Genomic DNA, 21,129 nt, shown 5'->3' with positions numbered 1-21,129 from the left:
TAACGGCTGATACACACTGCACACATTATTAATAAATCAATCTCTTATGCCTGATGAGGCTGGTGTATTTACTTTGAAAATCCGCATCAGAATGGCTGTTTAGTCCTGATGAGCATTTTAAGATTCCAGCTATAATATGAAAGAAAACATGAGTCCATGTGCTGTCAATATCTGCCCACCCAGTCCGGCCGGACAGAAGCAGCTTGTACTGAGCGGTGGAAGAGAAAAGCGGGAAAGAGGGACATTGAGGGGCTGTCAATCAAACTGGGTGACGAGAGATGGAAATAAAGTTTCATAAAGGATTAAACAGCCATTTTGACATGGAGTTTCAAGATAAGTATCCCAGTCTCATCAGGTCTAAGAGATCTAATATTGTATAGAGCTTGCGCAGCACCTGTAAGTAACTGTAAGATAGTTGAATACAGCACTCTACTATCTCGATCGCTCGCAATTGGGAAATTGTAAAAAGCGTGTGCCCCGCACACTGTCACGATTAAACAGTCACTCTAGTGACTGTAGACTTTTGCCCTAAATCATGGACAACCCAATTAAATGGGCACTTGCTTGACCACCACTCTCTCTCATGACCCCAATTCTTTAGGAGAACCCTGGCTTTACTTTGAGAACCCTTGATATAATGACAAACTTAAATGCTAACTATTGTTTCGTCTAGAAAACATACAGTAGGTCCCCAGAAAACCTGTAATAGATTCACAGAGAGGCTGTGTGGCGCAAAATGTTGGCTATTAAAAAGGTCAGAGATTATGCAAAAAAAAAAAACGATAAGGGGGAAAGTTTTCAAGCATTCCTTAAATAAACAGAGGTGATATTTACAGGAATGTTCAGGGATTTCCGAAATTGCCCCAAGGTATCCAATGTTATTCAATAAACAAAGAACAATAACCAATGTTGCGTCCTACACAACAGGTAAAGGAAATAGTAGCCGTATTTTTTTTTTTTTTTTTTAACTATAATACGCACTTTTTAGCAAGGTAAAAAAACTTGCTTAAAAACAGTGTGAGGCTAAGCTCACACGATGTGTTTTAGCTGTGTTTATTTATGCAAATTAAAGCTGGTTTTTATTCCAGTACAAGCAAAAGCTTTGAGATTTCAGAAATCAAGTGCTCACGCTAGATTTTTTTTTTTTTTTTTTTAAATCTGTAGCGTGTCAATACTTTTAGCGTTTTTGATCAACAAAAGTTAAACATGTACTGTAGACAAATCACAAGTAATTGGCATTGAAAAAAAAACGCTGTGAAATGAATGTTTTGAAAGCAGCGTTTGACTGCAGAAGAAAAAAAAAAAAACGCTGCAAAAATGCAATGTGTGAATATAGCCTTATAGTCCAGAGGCATCTTCTTGTGATGGAGGAGAACGAACTGCCCAATACCGATCAGTCTGATCAGTAGGATCGTTACCTCCAAAACCGTTCCTATCCCCTGGGAAGGGGCTTCTAGGTGAATGTTGGAATTAATACCGACCAAGTGACAATATAAAACTCCCGCTATCATCCTGCCTTTCTTCCAGCTCATGTGTTTAAGTCATCAGTGGAGAACATATTCATCAGTGACCTCATTAGCTGTATTTTGGCCGGACACAGACACTGGAACATATAACAGGGTGGACCTTTATCCTTCGGCTCAATGGCAGCCTGTTTTCACATTTTCCAGCGCTGCCCACACAAAGTGTTCATTTTCATCATAACTCATGAATGCCACATTCACTTTACTTCTGAGGCCGATTGACGCCCTTTCTTCAGGGCAAACAGTGACAATGTCAGAAAGGTATGGCTTATTTCGCCAGGCGTCATGTTAAAAAAGCGTCATTAGTACCTTTACCAAAAGCATGCTGGCATCTTCCTTGATAACAGCGCCACAGCTGCCGTCAGGCTGTGTGTGACACTGCAGCTCAGTCCCATTTATTTCCACTTTGGACCACAGTAGCCGCGTATTTTCTGACCCTATATAACCCCTTCATAACATATTATACAACTTTTCCAAGACACTTTGCGCTTTTTTTTTTTTTTTTTTTAAATTCTACCAGCTTGCTGTCAGTGAATGGAAACTTATTATATACAAATTGGAACTTTAATGGGTTTTTACAGGGATAAAAAAAAATAATTCAAGAATCTCTTAAAGGTGGGCCAGACACCAGATTTCACAATATCAACTGCATAAACTATTACCGTATATAAAAAGACTTAAGACTTGATGAGGCTGGAGTAATTACTAAAATCCATTAAAAAAATGAGCATTTTGTGAGTCCAGCAGGAGCCACAGACTCACAAAATACTAATTTCAACATTAGTTAGCGAAAGTGTCACAATGGATTATTTCAGCCATTTAAATAGTAAGTACACCAGCCTCATCAGCTTTAAGAGATCTATTAAATAATATATACAGCTGTGAAATCTGGCAGGATCCTCTTTATCCTCTTCTTGAAGAAGAAGAACATAATAGTACATCTTACGTCGGGGAGCAAGATGAGGAACTGAGCCCGCACCCAACAGAAAGCATCCACATTTACAGCACTGACCCGAACGTGCTCCATTTAATCATTTACATGCTGCTGTCAATGGCTGACAGTGACATTTAAAAAGAACTGGGAGACTATAAAATAAAAGTTAAAAAAATAGAAAAAAAAAATTAAAAAAACCCAACATGTTAAATATTAAATATCTAAAAGGTTAAAAAACGCCCCCAGTTCCTAGTTGAAAAATAAAATTAAGAAGTATAAACATATATGGCATCATGTCCGTAAAAGTCCAATTCATCACAATATAAAATTATTTACACCAAATGTTAAATCTAGAAAAGAAAGAAAAGTTGAAATGTCAGAATCGATGGTTCTTTGGGGGCCGCAACGTATCCTAAAATATCCAGAAAGTCGCATGCATCCCAAAAATCAATTTAAAAAAAAAAAAAAAACACAAAAAAGCTAGTTGAAAAAAAAAAAATAAAAGTTACAAAATGGAGACACAAAATTTACAATTGTATTAACCAATAAAATAATAAATAATAATTATATTATATTATTCATACGATTATTATTAAGAAAATAATAAAAGCAATAATAAAAATAATAAAAACAATAATAATAATAATAAACAATAAAAAACCTTTTAAGTTTGGTATGGCAGTAATCGCACTGACCTGGAGAATCATATTGCCAGGTTATTTTTACAGCACAATAAACGTTGTTAAAAAAAAAAAAAACTTAAAAACCAATAGCAGAATTGGGAAGGGAATTTGGTTCTCCACTCTTTCACCCACTTGGAATGAATGGGGTCATTTAAAACTATAACTCATTCTGCAAAATAGAAGCCCTCATACGGTTATGTTTGCTGGAATAAAAAAAAAAAAAAATTATAGCTCTTGGAATAAGGGGAGTAAAAACCAAAAATGAAAATAAATATAATAAATCCCTAGTTTGGGAACGAGTTTTATATAAAGAAATACAACATTCTTCACTAGTCCCTTGATGAATGGATTTGTTCCTCCTTAGTTCTGAGTGGTCATATTAAGGACCAATCACATCACCTGAGTAGGCGCGCGCGCTAGTGACATCACAGGCCAGCAGCCCGTCATTGGCTGGCCTTAACGTGACATCATGCACCACTGTGCTCTGACCCATTCCGTCTGGACTCCAGGAGGTTACATTGTGGCAACACAAGTATTGAACACAAGGTTTGTCAACGACGTAAAGACATCTGGGAAGATACTCACATGAGATCAGGCCGGTGTTTATGAAGAATGGCGCAGAACGCCAGCCCGTCCCGGAATGACGTGGTCATGTTAGTAATGTTAACGTCACGATATCCATCGCACTGGATCTTGCACCACTGCTGGAGAGCCTTGATGGCGGCCATCCTGGAGGCCACTGCGGAGCACAAAAGAAACTTATTGTTACAATATGATAAAGGAGAGAAGAAGCTTTAAAGGAGCAATCGTCTAAGGCAACGTTATAGTGGTGGGGGCATCACCGATCCCATCACCAATGGTCTGCACATGCAAGTGACAAAGAGAGCAGGAGGTAGAGGACATGAGACCACTGCAGCCAATCACTGTCCACAGCAGTGACTAATGGACCCCTTTAAGATGGAAACTTACTGGTAGCTCCAGTCAATAATCTGATGAGCACAGTGTGAACAGATGCCATAAAAGTTGGTGGGACGAGTCATCTAAGGTTTATTGGGACACGCAACATAAACAGGACATCCTAAACTAGATGTATCGTCTTCACGTACGTCGGTGATTCATCTTCTGATCAAATTGGAAGACGTTACATGAGAAAAGGACTTCAGAGAGGAACGAAGAGAAGAGCGGGTGTCTGGTCAGGTTACAGGAGATATCTAGTCCTACAAGTCTAGACAGACCGGAGATGACAAGAGTGGAGAACCAGCAGCAAATTGGGAGATTAGGATAATTCTAAGAAGAAGATCACAGGCTGGAAGATTAGGATGGCACCTACACAAAGGCTGAGGAGGGTCTCACCACCACTGCAGGAAGTGCAGGGATCATCACAGACATGTCAGCCTCAATCACGGAAACTAGACGTAGTGGACAATATAAGCCGAGGGCTAAGCCTGCACTTCTGTAGACCATGACGAGACAAATTTGAGATATTCACCGGTATTATTCATGTAGGGATATGTTCACATCCGCCTCTCACATTCCACCAAAAATACCGGACAGCCCTTAGAATATGGTTATTGGTGCCCCAAGAGACATCAGGTCTAAGCTACGTAGGTGTCAGGCCTGGCCACATTCACTACACCGATTATATACTGAAAAAGTCTAAAATAGGAATCACGCCTCTCCAATAGACCGTAAGAAATTTCATAGAAAGTCCAACTGTGCCACTAAACCAAAGCAAGATCGGACTGAATCACCATAGCACCTCCGCAGAGCCCACCTTCTCATGAGGATCCACCAATGGACAACCTAGAAGATCGGACTGAATCACCATAGCACCTCCGCAGAGCCCACCTTCTCCTGAGAAACCACCAATGGACAACCTAGAAGATCTGACTGAATCACCATAGCACCTCCGCAGTGCCCACCTTCTCATGAGGATCCACCAATGGACAACCTAGAAGATCGGACTGAATCACCATAGGACCTCCGCAGAGCCCACCTTCTCATGAGGAACCACCAATGGACAACCTAAAAGATCGGACTGAATCACCATAGGACCTCTGCAGAGCCCACCTTCTCATGAGGATCCACCAATGGACAACCTAGAAGATCGGACTGAATCACCATAGCACCTCCTCAGAGCCCACCTTCTCATGAGGATCCACCAATGGACAACCTAGAAGATCGGACTGAATCACCATAGGACCTCTGCAGAGCCCACCTTCTCCTGAGGAACCACCAATGGACAACCGAGAAGATCGGACTGAATCACCATAGGACCTCCACAGAGCCCACCTTCTCATGAGGATCCACCAATGGACAACCTAGAAGATCGGACTGAATCATCATAGCACCTCCGCAGAGCCCACCTTCTCATGAGGATCCACCAATGGACAACCGAGAAGATCGGACTGAATCACCATAGGACCTGCGCAGAGCCCACCTTCTCATGAGGATCCACCAATGGACAACCTAGAAGATCGGACTGAATCACCATAGGACCTCTGCAGAGCCCACCTTCTCATGAGGATCCACCAATGGACAACCTAGAAGATCTGACTGAATCATCATAGCACCTCCGCAGAGCCAACCTTCTCATGAGGATCCACCAATGGACAACCTAGAAGATCGGACTGAATCATCATAGCACCTCCGCAGAGCCAACCTTCTCATGAGGATCCACCAATGGACAACCTAGAAGATCGGACTGAATCATCATAGCACCTCCGCAGAGCCAACCTTCTCATGAGGATCCACCAATGGACAATCTACAAGATCAGACTGGACTTCCTGCTCATCTCTCCTTATATAACCTCATAGACCTTATTCAGGACATTGCCCAAGTGTGCCGAAAAAGAGGGCTGAAATTGTTAAAAAAAACTTTCTTTCCCTCCCCTGATGGATTTACAGAAGATTTTTTTGTTTCACAATACAAAATGGCACATATTATCATATGGCTCTCTTGGACCTGATGAGGCCGGTGTGCTTATTTTGAAAATACAAGTAAGAATGGTTGTATAGTGCAGTCCATGCCTAATATTAAAATAATCATTTTAAATATTATACGGTCATTCTGACCTGGATCTTCTGAGTACATTCATCAGCGTAAGATCTGTATAATGGAAGCAGTCAGTATTGTGAAATCAGCTGACAGACCTACATTAGGCCGGGATCACACATACGCGAGATACGTCCGAGTTTCGCAGGTGAAAACCCAGCTCTGGCGCCGGCACTTCAGAGCGGAGCGTGCAGCCGCACATTAACACATGGAGCTGCACGCTCCGCTCTGGAGTGCCGGCGCCAGAGCTGGGTTTTCACCTGCGAAACTCGGACGTATCTCGCGTATGTGTGATCCCGGCCTTAAAGGAAATGTGACCTATAGGGACTTGGGAAGAAGTTTATCTATTCGGCAGAGTGTAAACGACTAACAGAAAGGTTTTGCATTGGTCTTAGGATTTATTCTTGATAAAAGATAAGCAGAAATTGGAACCACAGCCTCTCAGCAACCTGTGAAGAGTCCAGTGGGCGGTCCTTGTTTTTTCAGTAGTCATGCAGTCCGTCCTGAAGTCACATAGGTTAGACCCAATACGTCATTACGAGCCAGATCCAACGGGATCCAGCGCATGCGCAGAGGAAGATGAGCCTGATACATTGATGATGCCGACTTATACCTGGGCTGAGACCCCCTCAGGGGTCCGGGAACGCCCGCTTGACTCTACTCAGAAACTTTAAGTTTATCATTATACCGCAAGACATTTAGTGACAACCTAACACTTGTGAAAAGGTGCGGTGGCGGTTTAAGGGCTGTGACTGGAGAGACATGGCACATGTGTGTCTTCTACAGGACTGAGCTTTCCTTCCATGACTGAGATGACAGTTGGTGCTTATAAGGTTCTATGGAGAGGGAGGAGCTAGCGGAATGTCTGTGTCTGGCTCCTCCCTCCTCCATAGAACCTTAAAAGCACCAACCGTCACGTATCTCATGAATGGAAACGATCAGTAAGATTCATTTACTCCAGAACCGAGAGCGAGATCAGTCCAGGAGAAAGAAGCAGAAATCTCGGATCAGATAGATCACGAAACTTTCTGATTTCCACCCGCACCATTGATTCATTTAATAACATTTTTAAAGCGCCGGCAACTTTTTAAAGAAAAAATTAAAAAAAAATGTTGCCTTCCTATAAAAAATAAATAAATCCATCTCGCCATATTCCAACAATGCAGGAAGACGAGGCGCCGACTCTGGAGAACTTTGCTCTGTAATAAGCGCCACAAGTTATAAAAGCACCGCCGCGGATATTGGACACTAGCCCGGCGGCCTTAACCCTTAACGCGCCAGCGACAAACAATGAAAAAAATTAATAAAAAATATTTGGGGCAGATATGCAAATTAGCATCAAGTATCGCAAAAGTTAGTGCACCCAGACACACAGAAAAAAAAAATATATATATATATTTAGCACAATATATAGAGAGCACATTACACTGTATAGACATGTTGGTCTCTGAACTTAAAGGGTTAATGTCTATGAGGTCCGGTGTGAACCGGGCACGACACACAACAGACGGGACCGCAGCTCACCCTACACCGCTCCTCTCCGCGGCTCCCCTCACTCAGTGCCCGTATGTGGCGGCGTCCTCCATAGTGCACACAGCCCCCGGGAGAAGCAGCGCTGTCACCTCCTGCCCGGACTGCGGCGTGTGAGACTAGGACTCGCCGACCGAGCCGCACAGTCCGCGGCCAAGGGGCGGGGTTTGTGTCCGGGTGGGCGGGGAAAAGCTTCAGATAGACTAGAACAGCACTGGAACGGGACTGTGGGCGGGGATTAGAGCGGTGGGCGGGGAATGAAGATGACGTCACCCACCACAACACTGACTGCGGCTCCTTAGCGACTGTTACTAGGCACGGCACAAGCTCCGTGTAATCATAGCCGTACTGGTGACGTCACGGCCGTAAAGTAGCCTGACACGTGTGCAGCAAAACATTAGCATATCAGTTTTTATTTTCCTTTATTTTTTTTACGCTTTAGATTTTGTGGTTTTTTTGTAGTTTTGATAAAGTACTGAAAATGGGGGGAAAAATACAATTTTCACTGTCTTTCAGTTTTTTTTCCAGCTTTCAGTGTGGGTAAAAATTGCCCTCCATTAGTCCGATCACAGGGATATCAGATTTTTTTTTATATGCATATATATAAATATATATACTGTATATATATATATTTCAAGATTTGATATAAATCATTATATAATTTGATGAAACTTTTACAGATGTAGAAATAGAAAGTAGTTGTAGTATTTTTATTTATTTATTTTGGAAATAGGAGGTGGTTCAAACTTTTCTTTTAAACTTTATTTTTAGTCCCCATAGGGGACGTGAACCTGCGACGTGTATTATGTCCTGGAGAACTTCAATATTGTGTATAAAGTGACATTTTATTATCTGCAAAGGCTAAGTTCTGAGGAGTACCAAGATGGCGGCCACCAGGGGTCTTAAGTAGCTTTTCATGGCAACCCATCGACACCCTGCTAAGGCATCAGTGGAAGCAGGAGGACGAGGGGCGATGGGCTCTAAAATCAGTGTCCCATTGGGACTACATAAATGCTGCGGTCGAACAAAACATGGCGACGCAGCATGGTTCAAAGTAGAGCGAAGCGTCAGACAAGGCGACATACTGTCAGCGTTTCTCTTCGGTTTATATGCAGAAACTGTTTTCAAGAAGCTTGGACTTGCCGAAAAAGAAGGAATCAAGTTTGCTGGACGAATCTTCAACAATCTTAAATCCACAGACGATATAACACTGATAGCAACAAGCGTAGATGGAATGAAGGACTTATTAGGGAGTCTCAAGATGGACAGCTCGAGCATGGGAGTCCTACTCAATGCAAGGAAGACAACGACATTGACTACTGCCAGGTAGGACCGGGACACATTTGAGATGGACGGCGATGAACTGGAAGTTGTAAAGGGCTTCAACCTACTGGGATCCATGATCACTGAAGATGCAGCGATGACACAGGAAGACAATAGGAGAACAGCTATGGGCAAATCAACAATGAAGTCACTGGACAAGGTCTTCACATTGAGGAACATTTCACTGTCGATTAAGACACGGCTCGGCTCGTACATAGTCTGATCTTTTCTGTAGTAACATGGATGCGAAACCTGAACGATAAAGAAACAAGACAGAAGAAGAACTGACGCCTTCAAAATATGGTGCTGGAGAAGGATGCTATCAATACCATAGATGGCAAGAAGAACAAACATAAATTTTGGAACAAATCAAGCCAAACATGTCACTGGAATCAAGGATCACCAAGCTACGACTTGCCTATTTTGGACACATCATATGAAGAGAGCGAACGCTGGAGAAGGACATCATGGTCGGAAGAATAGAAGGAACAAGGCGAAGAGGAAGACCAGCGACCCGATGGCTTGATACTATCAAGATAACAGCAGAGAAGGCCCTGGTGGAGCTATCTAGGCTTGCACAAGATCGATCTTCCTACAGAGTGTTCATCCATCAAGTCGCCATGACTCAGGATTGTTTTGGTCAGAGTTTGTGGTCCTCCGTTCCATACACTATTTTCTCTGCCGGTGCTGCAAACAACTGATCTGAGTGGTGCTGGGTGTCGGACCCACTTTCTTGAGGATAAGCCATCAATATAAAATAGTGGAAAAACCTTTTGTTAATGTTTCTTTTTGGGGAAAAATAGCCATAGATCCTTATTTTTTTCTGGTGTAGCTCTATTCTATTTAAGAAAAAGAATTAATCACTAATCACTTCAGGCCCCATTAAAAAATAAAATGTTGTGTCATGGGTCTACTGTAGCCAGTCAGCGGCCGCCGGTCGCCTGCCGCCCGTAGACTATGTGCACACATTGAGTATTTGCGGCAGATTTATCTCCAGCAAAATGTTTACAATGTGTTTTTTTACTTGTATTATATTTTTCATTCATTTGAATAGGTGAAAACACCGAACAAGCATTAAATGAATTTACACAATGCAGATTTGAAGAAATGCTTTGGTGGTTCAAATCCGCATTGAGAAAAATAAACAGTGTGTGCACGAGATTTCCGAAATCTCTTTCATTTTGCTGGTACTGTAATGTGCTGCGTTTTTTACTCTTGAAAAATGAGCAGAAAAGAACGCAAAGTTTGAACGGGTCCTTACTATTTAGTCAGAGAGGACGTCCAGCCGTCCCATAGAGAATGTGTGGAGCTACTACCGTCAGATGGAGCATTTTAGAGCCTCGTTTTCTTGGTTGGTGGTCGGTGGTCGGATCTATCCTTTGGATAGGTGATAAGTTACTTTGAATGATGGGAATGACCCTTTAATGTCATATCTTCTTGATATGCGATGTGCATGTCATGGAAGAAAACTATGCAGAAGAAGATGTGAATATGGAACTATGTGACATCTGTGTAGGACACCTACATGTAAGGCTACGTTCACATTTGCGGTCCTCGCCGCAGCGTCGGGCGCCGCAGCGGCGCCGCATGCATCATGCGCCCCTATATTTAACATGGGGGCGCATGGACATGCGGTGCACTTGCGTTTGGCGCCGCATGCGTCCCTGCGGCGCCCGCGTCGGGGCGCAGAGGACGCAGCAAGTTGCATTTTTGCTGCGTCCAAAATCAATGAAAAAAAGGACGCATGCGGCGCAAAACGCAGCGTTGTGCATGCGTTTTGCCGCGTTTTTGTTTGCGTTGTGCGCTGCGGCGCCGACGCTGCGGCGCACAACGCAAATGTGAACGTGGCCTTAATAAGGCACAGCTCCTTATTTCTGGGAAGACACAATTCTAGTAACTACAAGACTGTGAAATCAGCTGTTGTTGAGCCATTGCGAAACTGGAAAATAAACACACAAGTATTTCCTCATCGCAAGTCACCTGGTCACTGATGACCATAGGAAGCCATGCGTTTCTTAGAAGGGATTTTCCCTGCAGAAAAGGTTTCATGTACATAGCCGGCATTACTCATACAGAATACTGGAGCTATTCTGGGAGATACTAAAAGGCGTTCTCTACCTATGTTTATATTTACAACTATCTGATTAATATAGTTATAGGAGCTACAAAAATGTACGGTCTAAGCACCTGGATGCCGATACAGTGGAAAGCAATGATGGAAAAGGGAAAACGTCTGTTCCCTCCCCCAATTATTCTCCCTCTGCATCAAATGTCTCAGCACAAAGGGCACCATGAAGTCACTATTTCGAGCTCAGCGCTCACTACCAAGACCGGAGCAGCGGGAGAACTGGGAGTTGTATTTTTTTATGTGGGGCCCTTTATTCTGTCTGGAGGAGTATGTGGGACCCATAATACTAGATGGAGGACTATGTGGGGTCCATTATACTATATGGAGTACTATGTGCTATGTGGGGACATTATTCTGTATGGAAGGCAATGTGGGGCCCATTATTCTATATGATGGACTATGTGGAGCCATTATATTGTATGAAGCACTATGGGGGACCCATTATTCTATAAGGAGGACTATGTGGAGCCATTATATTGTATGACGCACCATGTGGGCCCATGATACTCTATGGAGTACTATGTGGAGCACATCTGTCATGGCTCAGTTTCTGGACTCGATCCAGTGACCTTGTGCCATGTGGTTTGTTTCCCTCTCGGTCGAGCCACAGCCTGTTTTGTCTCAGTCCAAATGCTGATGGTTCTTTTGTCCTTTCTTTTCTTTTCTTGGTTTGCTTCACTTCCGGTGTTTTCCTGGGAGGTTTTTCCCTTAGTCCATTTATTTTTTAGTTCTGTGTATTTTTACCTGTCTATCTTGTGTGTACCTGTTTAGTTTCTTACCCTGGGTTCTCACGTCTCCTGCACGCTCTCCTTTCCCTTTGAAGGATTTGTGCCTCTCCTATGGTTCCTCAGGAGGTACGAGAAACCCCTCAATGGCCTTTAAGGAAGCCAGGTCCGAGGAGATGTTTTTTAGTTGTGTAGTTTGAGACATTCTTAGTTTGTACAGGGACCAGTAGGGTTGTGGGTACAGCGTGTCCCTTTGTAAGTCCTTTCCTTCTACCGTTACCCATGTGAGTGTGTAAACACATTCATAACACCATCATACTAATTTGAAGACTATGTGGGACCCATTATACTGTGTGTATGGCAGTGTGGGAATCACAGTTGGGGCATCATACTGTGTTGGGGGCCACCATAGTTTTCCAAAGGAGTTGGGGGAGGGTGGAGTACACTAGGGTCATCATACCGTGCATGTGGAGGGTACTGTGGAGGAAATCACTGTGCGGGTGTCATACTGTGTTTGGGGGGCACTTTTGTTTACATCATACTTTATGAAGGCAATGAAAGAGCAATCCAGGGGCTTCGATGGGAGGAAAATGACTTTGTTTGGCTACAAAGTTGTGAGATATGCTCTTCTGTTACCCACTGAATATTAAGGGTTTTTTTGTGTGGGGGACCAATTAGAACTTCCGCTATGGGGCCCATGATTTCTATATTCACCCTTGACCGCAATGAAATACCCAATCCTCTCATCTGGTTATCTGATTCTTAAGATCTATTGATTAAAATATACTTTGTTTGTGGGACCACATCTTAAAGTTAGTTTCCATATGAAAAAGTCCATTGTTATATTTGATAATAAGGTAAAGCTTCCTCAATTCTCAACTATTTTTTAATAAATATCCATGTTGGCCCCCAACTTTGTCCAAGTTTTTAATTTTGTGTGTATTTGAGTTTAACACACTGGTTCTAAAACGAGGTTTCCCTGGTAAAATTACATGAAGGAGCCCAGAAGATCAGATGATTACCCCGAGGACTCATTCTGAAAAGGCTTGTCTGTGCTAAGTCAACCCCTTTAGAATAATCTTTTGCTTTTTGAAATCCCTACTTTTTAGAGACATCCCCTTTGGTATCAGTGAGCTCTGCACCACCAACCATTCTGTCATGTTAGTAAAGGTAGACGGCATGGCAAGGGGCCGCATTTTATACACGCGGAGGTGAGGGGCCAGATTTTATACACCAGGGGGTGAGGGGCAAGATTTTATACACCAGGGGGTGGGTGGCAAGATTTTATACACCAAGGGGTGAGGGGCAAGATTTTATACACCAGGGGTGGGGGGCCGGATTTTATACACCAGGGGGTGGGGGGCAGGATTTTATACCCCGGGGGTGAGGGGCAGGATTTTTTACACCAGGGAGTGAGAGGCAGGATTTTATACAATAGGGGGTGAGGTGCATGATTGTATATACCAGGGTGTGAGGGACAGGATTTTATACACTAGGGGGTGAGGGGCAGGTTTTTATACACCAGGGGGAGAGGGGCAGGATTTTATACACGAGGGGTTTGAGGTGCAGGATTGCACACACTAAGGGGTGAGGGGCAGGATTTTATATACCAGATTGTGAGGGGCAGGATTTTATAGACTTGGGGGTGAGGGGCAGGATTTTATACACCAATTTGTTAGGGGCAGGATTTTATACCCCAGGGGATGAGGGGCAGGATTTTATACACCAGGGGGTGAGGGGCAGGATTTTATACACCAGGGGGTGAGGGGCAGGATTTTATACATCTGGGGGCGAGGGGCAGGATTTTATACATCTGGGGGCGAGGGGCAGGATTTTATACACCAGCGGTCGAGGGACCGGAAGTAATACACCAGGGCAATGGGACCGATTGAAAAACCTGCATTTATTGATTCAGTGACATGTGTCCCAATACTTTATATCACATCCAACTATAAATCAGCTGAATCTTCGTGCTACGAGCAGACACACAAACACCTAATTTCCACTTAATCCTTCCATGTTCGATCATCTAAACTACAAATCCCTCAGCTGCCAAATGTAATAATGCAACCCAAATAATGCGAGCCACACAGAGCCGACATTAGTGGTATGTCCATTACCTACTAGGAGGCAATAGACAGTAACTCAATTGTATTAAGATAGAATTATCATAGATCATAGCTTCAGAGGATTTCTCACCTATGGGAATAACACCCTTCTTAGAACTGCTTCTAATAACATTGTAAAGTGGGATTTTATAAAATACAAATGGCTGCTAAACAGGTATACATTTCATTGAGGGAAGTGTTCTTCCAGTTCCTTTATCCCTGGAGGGCGAGCATCATGAAAGAAACTGTTAACAAATTTTCTAGTCAGTTATTTACATTAGAGGGGATATTCCATGGGGGGATCGCTAGTCTGATGCACAAGAAGTTGGCTGTTTGGAACGTGTTCTGCATGTTACATAATACCTATAAGTCATTGTAATGTACTTATTAGCCAGTGAAGGCTTCTATCTGATCATAAGATACATAATCACAACAGAAGCAACATGACATTAAAAAAACCATGATCATGACGAAAGGATTCCCTAGGAGGGATAGCTAACACTAGAGAAGACAGAAAAAGGATTCAGAGGATCTAGATAAGCTTGAACAATGGGCAGGGACGAATAGAATGGTATTTAACAGGGAGAAATGCAAGATTCTACATCTGGGCAAGAAAAGCAAAAATTACATCTACGGAATGGGAGGAAGAGAGCTAAGCAACAGCATGTGTGAAAAAGACTTAGGTATGCTAATAGATCACAGACTGCACATGAGTCAACAGTGTGATGCAGCAGCAAAAAAGGCAAACACAGTTCTAGGATGTATTAAGAGAATCATAGGGTCTAGATCACGTGAAGTAATTATCCCCCTCTACATCTCCTTGGTTAGGCCTCGTCTGAAATAATGAGGTCCCTTCCAACTCTAATATTCCATGATTCTATGATAAGTGTCCTGTATGTAGTGCTAAACTGAGCACATGGGAATTAGGGAAGTAATCATGGGTCTATGGTCAGAAACTGCATCTCAAACCCCATGTCAGGTACAATAAAAGAGTCAGATTGGCAGAAACGTGTATTATAACTATGGATGGTGGTAAGGGACCTATGGCTATTTGCACTTGGACCTGTCTGTCCATCTACTGTATCTATCTATCTATCTATCTATCTATCTATCTATCTATCTATCTATCTAACTAGTAGCTATCTATTATCTATCTATCTATCTATTTAGTATCTATCTATTATCTATCTATTATCTATTTATCTATCTATTATTTATCTATCTATTATCTATCTATTATCTATCTATTATCTATTATTTATCTATCTATTATCTATCTATTATCTATCTATTTATCTATCTAATTACTTCTTTTCCAGACTCTATAGTTCCTTCATAACCCTTTTTCTGAGACAAGCCCTTTACAGTATTGACATTTATATATAGATGATATTGAGAAGAGAATACCGTGTCCCGGGGTCACCAGCTACCGCAGCACGTACACTGCCAACATCCTGTATAGCGGTGACACAATTGTATTGTGACCAGTGAGTAAAAGGAAGCTGAGATGATGTTAGGAAACAGCAGACAAGTGATACCAGCGCCTTGTAGTCATGGGGGAAGTTTTGGGTTCGTTTACACCGATTCCATTTAAAAATCTTCATGTTTTCTTTAGTATTGCATTCAGATGTGAGGAGACGTGGCAGATATTATTGGGCTCATTGTCTCATTTTCCATGAATACTGCATTGCTATACACCTTCTTACCCTACTTCACTGCCTGTGTGTCAGTCTTTACTGTCTTTCTGTTCTGTTCTCTTCCTGAACCAGGAAGATACAGTTGAACACAGCTGCAGGACTGAAAATAAAAGCCATCTAACATTTGTATTTGGTGCTATCTCTGAGCATCAAATATCGGATAGTGTAGTCTTCATATTTGTAGTAATTGGCTCCTAGATTGCAATGGAACAGCGCCCTGCGGTGGCCAGATTTATATAGAAAATAGTAGAAACTTCCTTTTTTTAAAATTTGTTTTTGTTTTCTTACATAAATAATTGCCCCAATTTAATTATTAGTTTTAGCTGAAGGCTATACCTATGGCAAGCAATTAGATCAGCAAGTCTATTGTCTGCTCCGCAGTGGCTACAAGTATTCCATTCCTGTAGATAGATAGGGCAGCAGTTTGTCTTTATGAAATCTGTGTCCAAGCACACACAGCAGAGGCGCCCCCTAATGGTACAGCAGGAAGGGGTCATTAGCCAGGCGTTACCAGCTGATGGATACGCCATATTCCAACAGCGTCCTTCTGTTCCAGCCAATTATCATCACTGTCCCCATTGGGGCTCACAGTCTAGATTCCCTATCAGTATGTCTTTGGTGTGTGGGACAAAACAGGAGAACCCCGAGGAAACCCACGCAAACATGGGGAGAACGTACAAACTCCTTGCAGGAGTCGTTGGTGGGATTTGAACTGAGGTCCCCAGCGCTGTAATGCTAATCACTGAGCCACCCTATTGTGCTAACCACTGAGCCACCATACAACGCTGACCACTCATCCACCATGCAGTGCTAACCACTGAGCCACCATACAATGCTAACTACTGAGCCACTATACAGTGCTAACCACTGAACCACCATGCTGCTCAAATGTATGTATGAACCCAACAGAGTAAAAAATGAGGCTACTGCTCACAGAATATTTTTTTTTTGCTGGAGACTATGTTCCCCCTCCCATCATTAGTGTATACGTGCATCATGATACATCCCAGCTGACGGTATACATTTCACCGCTGGGGTTCAGTTACCGTATAACTTACACGAAACTGATTAACAGGTCCCAGTCCACACTCAGCATAACTAATGAGACGGAACGGTGTAATGGATTCCTGTAAGCCGGCGCCTTTGTGGGCCGAGCCCATTGTATGCAAGTGAAACTAAAGAAGTTAGTGTCGTTGCTTCCACCGGCAGACTATCTAATCCAGTCAAGGTGATCTTTGATCACCATGATCGTCATGTTCTCTGTAGTATGTAGGAAGATTTTACATGAAGTCCTCACATATGGAGTACAGGTAATACTGTATAAAGGGGTTGTATGCATTAGTCTTCTGTATATATAAGCCTTGTTGGATAATATGGACGAGCCCCATTCCAAAAGTGGTATGAAAACTCAAATAAACAAGTGGCAATCCTAAAAGTCAATCCCCCATAGCCAGACCCTCATACATCCCCCATAGCCAGACCCTCAGACGTCCCCCATAGCCAGACCCTCATACATCCCCCATAGCCAGACCCTCAGACGTCCCCCATAGCCAGACCCTCAGACGTCCCCCATAGCCAGACCCTCATACGTCCCCCATAGCCAGACCCTCAGACGTCCCCCATTGCCAGACCCTCAGACGTCCCCCATAGCCAGACCCTCAGACGTCCCCCATAGCCAGACCCTCAGACGTCCTCCATAGCCGACCCTACATGTCACCCATAGCCAGACCCTCATACATCCTCCATTGACAGCCCCACATATGTCCTCGATATCCAGCCCTTCATACGTCCCCCATAGTCAGCCTCACATATGTCCCCCATTGACACATTGACAGCCCTTCCCTCATAGCCAGCCCTTCTCATGTCCCCATAGCCAGCCCCATATATGTCTCCCACAGCCAGCCCCTCTTGTGTCCCCAAAGCCAGCCCCACATACAGTGGGGCAAAAAAGTATTTAGTCAGTCAGCAATAGTGGAAGTTCCACCACTTAAAAAGATGAGAGGCGTCTGTAATTTACATCATAGGTAGACCTCAACTATGGGAGACAAACTGAGAAAAAAAATCCAGAAAATCACATTGTCTGTTTTTTTATCATTTTATTTGCATATTCTGGTGGAAAATAAGTATTTGGTCAGAAACAAACAATCCAGATTTCTGGCTCTCACAGACCTGTAACTTCTTCTATAAGAGTCTCCTCTTTCCTCCACTCATTACCTGTAGTAATGGCACCTGTTTAAACTTGTTATCAGTATAAAAAGACACCTGTGCACACCCTCAAACAGTCTGACTCCAAACTCCACTATGGTGAAGACCAAAGAGCTGTCAAAGGACACCAGAAACAAAACTAGCCCTGCACCAGGCTGGGAAGACTGAATCTGCAATAGCCAACCAGCTTGGAGTGAAGAAATCAACAGTGGGAGCAATAATTAGAAAATGGAAGACATTCAAGACCACTGATAATCTCCCTCGATCTGGGGCTCCACGCAAAATCCCACCCCGTGGGGTCAGAATGATCACAAGAACGGTTAGCAAAAATCCCAGAACCACGCGGGGGGACCTAGTGAATGAACTGCAGAGAGCTGGGACCAATGTAACAAGGCCTACCATAAGTAACACACTACGCCACCATGGTCTCAGATCCTGCAGTGCCAGACGTGTCCCACTGCTTAAGCCAGTACATGTCCGGGCCCGTCTGAAGTTTGCTAGAGAGCATTTGGATGATCCAGAGGAGTTTTGGGAGAATGTCCTATGGTCTGATGAAACCAAACTGGAACTGTTTGGTAGAAACACAACTTGTCGTGTTTGGAGGAAAAAGAATACTGAGTTGCATCCATCAAACACCATACCTACTGTAAAGCATGGTGGTGGAAACATCATGCTTTGGGGCTGTTTCTCTGCAAAGGGGCCAGGACGACTGATCCGGGTACATGAAAGAATGAATGGGGCCATGTATCGTGAGATTTTGAGTGCAAACCTCCTTCCATCAGCAAGGGCATTGAAGTTGAAACGTGGCTGGGTCTTTCAACATGACAATGATCCAAAGCACACCGCCAGGGCAACGAAGGAGTGGCTTCGTAAGAAGCATTTCAAGGTCCTGGAGTGGCCTAGCCAGTCTCCAGATCTCAACCCTATAGAAAACCTTTGGAGGGAGTTGAAAGTCCGTGTTGCCAAGCGAAAAGCCAAAAACATCACTGCTCTAGAGGAGATCTGCATGGAGGAATGGGCCAACATACCAACAACAGTGTGTGGCAACCTTGTGAAGACTTACAGAAAACGTTTGACCTCTGTCATTGCCAACAAAGGAAATATTACAAAGTATTGAGATGAAATTTTGTTTCTGACCAAATACTTATTTTCCACCATAATATGCAAATAAAATGATAAAAAAACAGACATTGTGATTTTCTGGATTTTTTTTTCTCAGTTTGTCTCCCATAGTTGAGGTCTACCTATGATGTAAATTACAGACGCCTCTCATCTTTTTAAGTGGTGGAACTTGCACTATTGCTGACTGACTAAATACTTTTTTGCCCCACTGTATGTCTCCCATAGCCAGCCCCACATACATCACCCATAGCCAGGCCTCCATACGTCCCTCACAGCCAGCCCGTCATAGGTTCCCAATAGCCAACCCCTCAAACATCCCCCATAGCCAGCCCCTCATGCGACCCCCATAGTCAGCCCCACATTCATCCCCCATAGACAGCCCCTCATACGTCCCACAAAGCCAGCCACTCTTATGACCCCCATAGCCAGCCCCACATATTTCCCCCCATAGCCAGCTCCTCATGCGTCCCACGAAGCCAGCCCCTCGTGTCCCCCTAGCCATCTCCACATATGTCACCCATAGCCAGGCCCACATACGTCTACCCAAGCCAGCTCGACATACGTTCCCCATATCCACCCCACTTATAAGTCCCCCATAGCCAGCCCCACATATGCTCCTCATAGCCACCCCTTATACATCCCCCATAGCCAGCCCCCCATACTTTCTCCATAGCCAGCCCCACATGTCCCCCATAGCCAGCCTCACATGCATCCCCCTAGCCAGACCCATATACGTCCCCCATAGCCAGCCCCTCATACATCCCCCATAGCTACTGCATTTATATGTCCCCCATAGCCAGCCTCTCATACGTCCCCCATAGCCAACCCATCATGCATCCCATAAAGCCAGCCCCTTTTATGTACACCATAGCCAGTCCCAAATATGGGCAGAAGTGGCCTGCATACTGCTGGAGATCCCGGCAGCATCTAATAGAAACAAATACAATTGAGTGCAGGGAAGGGCAACAACCGGGGTGCAGGACAGAGACAGGTGAGCTGTGTCAGTAACTGACTCCTCTCACCTTCATGCCTGCGCTTCAGCCGTCACTGTGTGGAATGTCTGCGGTCAGAATAAGATGCTGGGCGGTTGCTCACATTCAGCCATGGCACTTTTTGTGCCCCATGTGCACCCCCCTCAGGGAGGCAGGAGGGAGCGCCCTAGATGGGTGCCTACCCCTTTTCCCTAAGTGTGCATAAACTACCATTATTCTCGGCAGCACATTGTCCTGTGTAAACAAGACGTGCTCCTGAGAACGATGATGTTTTGAGCGAACCAAAGGACATTTCGAACGTTTTGCATCTTCATTGGGTGATTGGCAGCCTGGTTATACTATACGATTATTGTGAAATGAGCCCTTCTCCTAGTTAACGATCATCGTGTAGTGTAAATGCACCTTAGGACTATCCCAAAACAACACAAAATATATCTTTTTCATAACCAAGCCTTCTTAAGTTTACATTTGAACCCTGTAGCTTTTTGGTGACAGATTATCCAAGTGCCACCAACAGGAAACATTTCGGTAGTTGCAGGAGGTTACATGGACACCCAGGAGGTTTGTCAACTCATTCAAGATCTAGTCAGTATCTTGCCAACCTCTTCAAGGTCCAGTCGGTCTCTTGCCAACCACTTCAATGTTCAGTCGCACTATTGCCAACCTCTTCAAGGTCCAGTAGATCTCTTGCCAACTCTTTCAAGGTCCAGTCTGTCTTTTGCCAACCCCTTCAAGATCCAATCGGTTCCTTGACAACTCTTTCAAGGACCAGTGGGTCTTTTGCCAACCTCCTCAAGGTCCAGTCGGTCTCTTGCCAACCTCTTGAAGGTCCAGTCGGTCTATTGCCAACCTCTTCAAGGTCCAGTCGGTCTCTTGCCAACTCTTTGAAGGTCCAGTTGATCTTTTGCCAACTCCTTCAAGGTCCAGTCTGTCTCTTGCCAACCTCTTCAAGGCCCAGTCAGTCTCTTGCCAACCTCTTCATGGTCCAGTCGGTCTATTGTCAACCTCTTCAATGTCCGGTTGGTCTATTGCTGACCTCTTCAAGGTCCAGTTGGTTTCTTTCCAACTCTTTCAAGGTCTGGTCGGTCTTTTGCCAACCTCTTC

The 21,129-nt window shown here is 43.9% G+C and overlaps 1 protein-coding gene across 1 annotated transcript in view; it reads right to left on the bottom strand.

The window, feature by feature from the left end:
* The window catches only part of MICALL2 (MICAL like 2), a 43,880-nt gene extending 35,993 nt beyond the window's left edge, over positions 1-7,887 (bottom strand). The window contains exons 1-2 of the mRNA XM_077274796.1: positions 7,720-7,887; positions 3,726-3,879 (exon numbers count right to left, since the gene is read on the bottom strand). Of these exons, the coding sequence (XP_077130911.1) occupies positions 3,726-3,868 (143 nt within the window). The 5' untranslated portion in view covers positions 3,869-3,879; positions 7,720-7,887. The remainder of the gene's footprint in view (positions 1-3,725; positions 3,880-7,719) is intronic.
* Positions 7,888-21,129: the final 13,242 nt, after the last annotated feature.

This window comes from Ranitomeya variabilis, chromosome 7 (genome assembly GCF_051348905.1).
Source record: "Ranitomeya variabilis isolate aRanVar5 chromosome 7, aRanVar5.hap1, whole genome shotgun sequence".
In the NCBI taxonomy this organism is placed as follows: domain Eukaryota; kingdom Metazoa; phylum Chordata; class Amphibia; order Anura; family Dendrobatidae; genus Ranitomeya; species Ranitomeya variabilis.
Note: the sequence above shows the minus strand (reverse complement) of the source record. Positions and strands in the feature narration are given on the sequence as shown.